At 52.0% G+C, this 8,884-nt stretch overlaps 1 protein-coding gene across 2 annotated transcripts; it reads right to left on the bottom strand.

The window, feature by feature from the left end:
• Positions 1–722: 722 nt before the first annotated feature.
• LOC118501472 (dehydrogenase/reductase SDR family member 2, mitochondrial-like) lies at positions 723–2,748 on the bottom strand. Of its 2 annotated transcripts, none has more exons than XM_036030114.1 (3): positions 2,484–2,748; positions 1,422–1,470; positions 723–1,142 (listed from the first exon to the last, which is right to left on the bottom strand). In XM_036030114.1, exons 1-3 carry the CDS (start codon positions 2,495–2,497, stop codon positions 975–977), a joined length of 231 nt encoding a protein of 76 aa, XP_035886007.1. In that variant the 5' UTR covers positions 2,498–2,748; the 3' UTR covers positions 723–974. The 2 variants fall into 2 exon arrangements, with proteins under 2 accessions (XP_035886007.1, XP_035885999.1); XM_036030106.1 differs by having other exon boundaries at positions 1,419–1,470.
• Between the last annotated feature and the right edge of the window lie 6,136 nt (positions 2,749–8,884).

Below are 8,884 nucleotides of genomic sequence, written 5' to 3' on the forward strand. Positions count from 1 at the left end.
CCCCCAAATCTGACTCAGGACAAGGGAAAGGGCCTTCACCAGGAGGAATCAATGCCAAGAGAAACGTCAGTACCCACAACTCTCTTCTGGCTAAATGAGAAGTTCTCAACCTGGAATCACACACAAGATTTGGTGTGACTTTTTTCTTCAGGTGATCAAGGTCTGTGTAACACAGAAATAATTAAGAAGCACTAACCTCTAGAACCCCAGGAGGAACCCCAGAATCCCTGGCCCTCCTGCCACCACTCCTGCAGCCCTGCTCAGCCTCCACCAGCCCTTTGTACTCTCTCCCCAGACCCTGAAGACCAACTGCATAGCCCTCCCACCCTCAGGCTCCTAGGCCCAGACCCACAGATCTGTGGCCCTCAGGCCCCATCAGGGCCTCGTGGAGTACCCGGCCACAGCGATGTTCTCACCAGTGATGTAGCTCGCATCTTGGGAGCACAGGAGGACACAAGCCCCGCACAGTCCTCTGGCTGTCCGGTCCTACAGGGAAGGCGGGAGGACAGGGCACAGCATCAGTGATCTCACACTCTGGTTCTGCTGCTCTAAGGCTCACAGACCCCAGGTGGCAGTGGGCTTCATGGAGTGACAGGGTAGACTCAACAGGGCTGCTTACACAGACAGGCTGCCAGCAAAAGGAATGGTCTGCAGACAGGGAGGGTCTGCTCCTGAGAGAGACTCAGATGCCCCTCCCCTACACGCCCAGACCACTGAAGCCCCACTTGCCTCTGCACCAGCAGGGTTTCCTTGTAGTTGTTCCAAAGAGTCTTGCTCTTATGAAACGGGGCAAAGGAAAGAGATTAAAGAGTTGCTGCTGAGAAAACAAGGAGATGGCAGGGCCACAAGGAAGTCACATGGCATGTCTGCCTTTCTAAGTGTTGATAGACAGGATCATGGCTGAGTTCAGAGGACAGTGAGGACACGGATCCCCTTTATCTTTAGTCACTGGGAAGGGTTTCCACTTGGCCAGGCTAGGGAAACACAGGACACACCCCAGTGCCCACCACTTGGCTGAAGTCAGTCTCAATTATTCCTGGAACTAAGCAGTTCACCCGGATGCCCTTGGGGGCCAGCTCCTTCGAAAGTGTCCTGTTGAGGCCCAGCAGGGCTGTCTTATTGACAGTGTAGACACCCACCTCCTGTGATGGGATTAGCAGTGATTAGGAGGATATGGGGATGTTGGGGAAAGTATCACATCAGTTGGAGTTCTTACCTACAGACAATCACAGCTGGCCTGAGTTCAGACCACAAGCACACTCCCTGATCTGTTTCAAGAACAGATGCTGGTCTGAAAGATCCAGTAGGCACATGGACATTAATTCAGCCCTGGGCAGCAGGAGCAAGTGGGGGTACATCCCAGGCACTGACCCTGTGAGACTCTAGGGAACTCTTGCCCCCTCCCAACCAGCACTCACCACCTGGGGAATATAAGCTGCAACAGAGGAGACCAGGATGACAACTCTGCTCCTGAGAGGAGACAGATACACACAGAGGGGAGAAGGAGCTAATAAGTCAACATTGACTGAGGTGCTATAATGCAGTCTTTGACTCGTGCAATCCTCACACAGCTCCTACTATTATCCTCATTTTACAGCTGAGGGAACCGAGGTTCAGAGAAGTTCAGTAACACAGCCAATAAGTGGCAGAGCTGGGATGCCAACCCTACCTCTCTGACCCAGGGTCCATGCTCAGAATAGTTATACTCTTCTGCCTCTGCTGCAAGGAGTGATGAGCAGAGAGTCATGTGCGTGGGGAAGAGAACACAGGGGTGTGTGAAGACGCACCAGAGCTGATCAGGATGCCTGTCCATGTGCCTCCTCAGGGAAGCAGACAGGCCAGAAGGAGACAAGAAATGGCAGTCCGGAACTTTTCCTTCTCCCCAAGACAACCCCCAGCCAGTTCCCAAAGAATGTGCCTGCAAGGAGAAGCCAGAGAAGCAGAGGTATCCCAAGGGAGGTGGTGGCCCAGGTCCCTGTCAGGAGACCCACAGTCAGATAGGCAGGATCTGGAACAGGGCAGGGACCCTGGAGACCAAGAAGTAGGAAGTGAGTGGGTGGGGGGTGGGGGCACAGCCTGGGATGGCTTCTCCTTGTGGACAGAAATGGGACAAACCCCATCATAGTGTGTAAGTCAGTGAACAGGGATTGTCCAGCTGTGACAGAACCAGACAGGTGAGGGTGTGGATGAACAGCTAAAGGTTAAAGAGCTAAAGCACAGCCTCTTCCCAGACCTGGTGATGTCAGGGCCAGTGGAACATGCCTGGGCCCCTGAAACATAGCCCTCATCCTGAAGACACTAGAATTAGAAGCTATGACTGTGCACAGGATGAGGCAAGGCAGAGGTAGGGAGATGCGGAGCTGCCAGAGAGACCACCTCTGTCCTCCCCACTCCCGGCTGTGCTCCTGTGCTCTCCACACTGAATTCCTATGGCTCAGTCTCCCCATCTTGCAACAATCTCTGACTCAGCCCTTTAGCCTTACCCTCTCTTTTTCATGTGGGGCAGCAGCTGGCTCAGCAGCAGGGCTGGGGACTTCACATTGACATTCAAGATCTGGAATCAGGGCAGGGATATTGTGGACAGTGAAGAAGACACAGTCAGTGAGAACCCAGATGTGTGCCATTTGGGTAGCCCGGTCCCACATCTGACCCAGGCAGGATATATTTCTGACTTGCTAATAGTTGGCTAGGCTGGCAGGATAAGGGGCGGGCCTGTAAGCAGATCCCTGAAAATGCAAACAGCTCAGGATTCAGGTGAGTGAAGAAAATGTTCAGGCCTTTAAGAGCAGAGCAAAGTTATAAGCAGAGGGCCCTGGAAAATGATTGAAGAACAGGTGGAGGGAAAGTCCTAGGTAGCGGGAACAAGGCAAATTTCTTCAAGGAGGAGTTATCTTTTTCTGTCCGTGTTTTTATTTGAATTTGAGGCATACTACGATGCAACAACACAAAACAAATTAATGTAGACATTATGCATGAAAAACTAGAGTGAGAAAATAAGTGTTGAAAAATAAGAAAAAGCAAGAGTGAAGTTGGGGCTCACGCTTCCCAGCACATAGTCAGGACAGCGCATTATTGTATTAGATGGTCACAGAAATGCATGCTGGGAGGGCCCACACACACGTTGGTTTATTGCAGATGTGGCCCTGAGCTTTCCTGTGGCCAGCACAAAGAGGGAGACATAAGAGAGAATCGTGACTCTGTCAGGAGCACATGAACACCCTGTCTGTGACTACTGCCTGGATCTGGGCTTAGACACAACAGTCCCTGAACTTCTGGGAACTCTGTCCTGTGGGTCCAGGGACAGGAGAGGAGTGGGAGAGGAACTGTTAAGGAAAGATGCAGAGACTGAGCCGGGGTCTGAAACAGAGTGTCACTGGGGATTAAGGTGGCAGCAGATGCCTCCTGTGGGGTCTGTGTCCAGTGAGGTCAGCTGTGTCCTGTGCCTCCAAGGAATGAGGCTGCACATCTGTAACTGACCGGCCTGTCTGTTGTTTTCCCCACTGATCCCTCACCACTCTTTCCCTGGGGCGCGGGCCGGGGAAGTGCATCCGCTGCCTTCTGCTGAGGCCCATCTCATGGCAAGCTTCCAGTGTAGGGTAGACCCCCAAGCCTGTAAGAGGTGGCTCAGAGATAAGGGGGACCAGTGTGAAGCCTCCAAGAAAAAGAAATTGAGTGTTAGGCTCCAACAGACACCCATCAGCACACAGGATGTCTGCCCTGAACTCCCCGTGTGTCAGTTCCGTGGACGATGGGCTGGGATGAGGCCCCTGCTAATGAGCCAAGGAAAAGGTGAGAGTCCTGCCCTTACTGCCCTATGAGCAAAGAAGGAAGAGTAGTTGTTGTGCCCTCAAGACTTGAGTAGGAACCTTGAGCCTGGAGAGATTGCATGCTGGAGAGTCCTTGAGAAGGGATGGAGGAGACAGAAGTGGCAGGGGTGGGGCCATGTGTGATATCCCAATCTGCTGGACAGAATGGGGGTCTGCCCGGGGTGGTGATCAGAATGGCTCAAATATAAGGGGAGCAAGAAGGTGTCCTGCCAGGACACCTACTGAAAATTGCATTCTGGTAAAAGCAGAGCATCAGGTAAATTCTAAACTTGCTATATGACCATCTCACCTCCGAGGTGGTTGCAGGTATAACTGGGAGGTGATTTCTGTGCAGGGTACAGACCTGCATGTGCAATCGCAAGTCCTTGGAGGATAGGGGAGAAGCAGAGAAAGTAAGGCTGGCTGTTGCCAAGAGCGTCCGGCTTTAGGAGGGAAGATTTCAAACAGCTCTGAGAAAAAAAAAGATTCATGAGCCCATGAACTGAGACACTATCAGGGCAAACGACACAGGATGGTTAGGAGACTGTCAGCAATGAAATCCAGGTATCCAATCACAAATGATCCTTCAGAGGCATAAAGGAAGTGGAACAGCCTGGGGGCTGCTGGCAGCAGCTGCAGGGAGCTCGGGTTTCAGGTTATCCCTGAGGTTGGAGAGAAGGACACCCTGCCAAGGGCAGATGGCAGGAGGGGCCAACCTGAGAGCGTGTGTACAGAGTGGAGAGCTGGGGAGGGCAGAAGGAAACGCCCTGGCCCATTGCTTGGGGCAGAGGGGAAGTTAAACAGGGCAGGAACAACGTGACTCCATCTGTCCACCTTGTCCATCAGTGGGACAGGGGAACAAAACACAGCAGTGAAAGGAAGAGAGTAATGGGAGAGTTATGAAGCCTAAGATGGCCCTCAAGGTATTTAATGTTCACCCATGTATGTATGTGTATACACACACACACACACACACACACATCTATACATAGTGTGGATAATATAATAATATATAATATATTAATATATAAATATACTTAATGTATACATTAATTATAATACATTACATTATTATATTATCTATTATAAATGCACTATAGTTTATATTATAATGATAATATATTATAATTAATATGATATGTTTCATATGCATAATATATATTACTTTTTAGAGAGAGAGAAAAATATTGATGTGAGGTTGAATAATCCATCAGTTGCTTCCAGCATGCCCACTGACCGGGGATCAAACCTGCAACCTTCAGGCGTACGGGATGATGCTCTGACCAATTGGGCCACCTGGCCAGGGCAGACCTCAAGGCATTTTGCTAGGTCTCTCCTGGACACTTGTGCAGCTGGTGGCAGGGTGCTCAAATTGAGTTGGGACCTCTGAGCCCATGAGAAACTGATGGGTGTGTCCAGGCCTGACAGGCATAGCAGATTCATTTGAGGGACAGTGAGGAGCCCTGGTCTAGGAAGGCAGAGAATCTCAGCAGCAAGTACGAGTCACCAAACAGGAGCCACCAATATAAGTCCCACAGAAGGATGTAAGACATAAATTGGTGACAGGGAACAGAGACCTTAGGATTCGTGAGTCCTGCCAAGAGCAGAGACTTACTCCCACAGCTGTGTTCCCAGAGCCTGGAACATGCCTGGGACATAGCAAGCCCTCACTAAATATTTGCTGAATGAATAAATGCAAAAGGGTTGTGAAGAGAAAAGAAAGCAGAGTGTCAGAACTCGCTTTAAAAATACACAAACAACGGCACACTGAGGGTGGGTAGTGGAGTGGTCAGATCTGCCCCCAGTGCCTGTATTTCCAGTAAAGGTGGGAGGGGAGGGAAGAGTCCTATTGGGGGCGGGCCCTCGAGAGCTCTATTTCCCCCTCAGCGAGCTCCCAGCATCCTCTCACTTTGTTCCTACCAGCAGCACCCAGGGTGCTCCCTCTCTGGGGCCCCAGAGCCCTGAGACAAGGCGCTCTGAGCAAGGCCAGTGGAGTACAGAGGTGCACAGCTCCTTCTGACTGGGTTGGGAGAGCGACCACTGGCAAAGCCACTGTTGGCTAAGATCTGGAAAACAGAGGAGGATCTGACAGGAAAGCAGTGGGACAGGTGCTCCAGTTTCGGGGGACAGACTGAGAGTTGAAGTGGGACATGTGACTGTCCAGGGTGCCTGGGAGTGAGCAGGGACACCTCTGTGCCTGGAGCGCAGAGAACCGGACATTTGTGACCGAGAAAGCCAACTGGGCCTCCAAGTACTTGCATCCTGTCTCTGCCAGGCTGTGCTGAAGTGAAGCCATCTGCAGGGAGGCTGGGAGGAGCCTCAGCTGGCCAGAGCAGCCTCAAGCCAGGGGCAGTGTAGAGACCCAGCCCCCAGGACACCCTCAGGACACCCTCAGGAAGGGAGGGTGTGGGGTGTGAGGCATGCCCCTGTAGATATGCACAGGTATGAAGGCAGGTCAGGACCTGCCTGGCATGGGAGACTCAGATATGAAGACATTTCTTGTGAACAGAAAATACATCAGAGATGCTTATCTAGGGGACCTCTTTCACCCAAACTGCAAATTTCCCAGCTGCACATCACTGTGAGACCAGAGTCTCCAGTCTCCCCAGTACGAGATTCCTATTTGCTTGCTCAGGAGCCCTGCCTGGTCCTGGGTCCAGGAATCTGATCACATTCCTATGGGGAGAGGTGGAGGAGGAATGATTGGAGCAAGGACTTACAGAGGACACTCAGGGATTAGGGATGTACTTCTCATAAGGGACAGTGCCGGAGAGCAGAAGAGGCAGGCTCTGGCAGCTCTGGGTCAAGAGGCCAAGAGACAGGCATTCTCAGGAGGCTCAGATGTGGGCTGACTTTGTCCACAGACCCTCATCAATTCCAGACCTCCTCTGGCCACTCCAACACGGAGGGACTCCCAGTTACTAAGCAACGCCTGCCATGCCTACTGCATCTCCCCTCGTTCCTTAGCAACCCATGCATAACCCAGTTCCCAGTTAAGGGTTGGTGTCTATAAATGATAAGTGGATGGGTGCTGCTCAAGAATTGTGGAGAGATTTCAGATTCCATATCAGTCCGTATCGGTGTCATAATGAAGGTGACCAGATGCCCTGCTTTGGGAGGGACAGCCTTGGTTTCCAGTTTGTATCTCTTCTGACAACTACATTTCCAAAACATCCTCTGCAGGTCCTAGACCCCCTCGCTTTTTTATCCTAGCTGCTTTCACTCTGCTCACTCTGTCTCTGTCTTCCACACTCTCCTTTCTCCAAGGTCATGTTTACAGCCTTTCATTTCAAGGGGATCAGATGGGTTTCCACTTACAATTGTTCTACCTTTCCTAAATGAGACAGCAAATTCTAAACATTGCCATGACCCCGGGGGACTCTTCTCCTTGAACCTTAGAGCATCAAGTGTCAGGGGAATTGGTCTCCTTGACCCGGAGGGCCGCAGGAAAAAGACCACTCGCCTTTTGTAAAGACAGAGAGCCCCCTGCTGGAAAGCTGGAGTTATAGCACTTCTGAGAAGCTGTTCCCATCTCTCAGCAAGTCTGTGGCTCTCCCCTCTCCGGCCCACAGCAGTTCTCATCAAGCCTTGCTGTCTAAACTTTACACGGGGTGGTTTGCAAAAAAAGAAAAAAAAAAAAAAAAAGCCACCCTATTTGTAAGGAAAAGCCGCTGTGGCCTGTTGCAGGTACACTGTGGATCGACTGGTCAGGCCTCATCAGAGATGAGGTTCCCCTTCCTACTCAAGGCTCCTCTTTCCCAGGGCCTGAGATTGAGCAGCTTCCAAGGGCCCAGGCTCAGGTTCACTCTCTCCTTATTCCCACTCATGTCTTACTCTGGAGCAGTCAGCTGAGTCAGCCGGGTCAGAGTTGAGCGCAGGTCCAGAGAGCTTACACTGGCCTCTGAGCCCAGCACTGCTCACTCCGATTCCCCTTTCCCTGCTGATCAAACCAGACCTCCAAATAGGGAGGCGGGGAAGCCAAATGGACACACTGTCAATCCACTCCCACCATCTAGGACCCAGTCACCCTGGGTCCAAAGAGAAAAGAGAAGGGGAGAGAAAAGAAAATGGAAAGCAAACAAAGATTACAGGAGAGATGGAAAGACACAGAATAGTTAGAAACACTAAAATCGGGAAAGAGGGACTTGGGACAGGTCAACGGGAGCTGAGTGATCCAGGGCAAGTCTGCTCCCTCCTCTGACTCTGTCCGCACTTGGGTAAGATGAGGAGCTGTGCTGCGTGGCCCTATGGGCTCTGACAGCCCCAACAGCCTTGTTACGAGAGTCGAGAGTCGGGAGGAATAAAGACTGAGCTGCAGACAGAGACAAGGAGAAAAGATAAAAAGGACAGACGGTTAAAAAGGAGTAAAAGTGAGCAATTCCAGGGTCAGGGTCCCCGGCCTGGGCAGCTTCACTTTAGGCCACACCGTCCTCGCCCTGGGCTGAGGTGGTGCTGGCTCGACCTCACCTGGCTCTGCTGCCCTCTGTCCCGAGTGTGGTTCAGGAGCCTCTGCTGTGGAGGCTGCAGCTGCGTGTGAGGGTGAGAGTGGGCTGGGTCTCAGGCACTGCTGATTCTATTTGAAAAACTCAAAGATTCCTGACACGTACAGTTCTAAAATTAAGAAAGGTGGTGGTGAGAAAAGGCCTCCCCCACATCTGAGGAGGTGGTGAGGGAAGCCGGGGGGACAGTGCTGGACTTGTTGTCTGAGTAATATGCTGCGGAATGCTGCACAAACCACTGACCAGGGACCCAGTCCTGCCAGTCCGGCTGTCCCCAGACCCTCATGTACTGGAAACAGACAGACCCACAGGTTCAGGCAGGCTTCAGACCCCACACTGTGGAGGAAGGGGTGGGCAGGGCAGGCGGCCTGCAGGCTCATCTGGCCAGGGAGGCAGAGCTGGGTACAAAGCCACAAAGACATTTCTACTAGCAACAGAAGGAGACCACAGGCTTGTCCCAAAGCTAGTGAAGCAGCCCCTCCCTGCTGGGTCGGTCCCTGGCACAGGACACGAGACGATGGCTGTAGAGCTCCAGGTGCCCTTCTGCATCCAGGTGTCCGCCTACCACCCAGGCTGTCA

The sequence above is a fragment of the Phyllostomus discolor genome, chromosome 1 (genome assembly GCF_004126475.2).
Source record: "Phyllostomus discolor isolate MPI-MPIP mPhyDis1 chromosome 1, mPhyDis1.pri.v3, whole genome shotgun sequence".
Lineage (NCBI taxonomy): Eukaryota > Metazoa > Chordata > Mammalia > Chiroptera > Phyllostomidae > Phyllostomus > Phyllostomus discolor.

Coding starts and splice junctions, on each gene's coding strand:
- LOC118501472 (XM_036030106.1), bottom strand. Junction 1,143..1,418: donor CAGCTTATATTCCCCAGGTG/GTGAGTGCTGGT, acceptor ATCCCATCACAG/GAGGTGGGTGTCTACACTGT.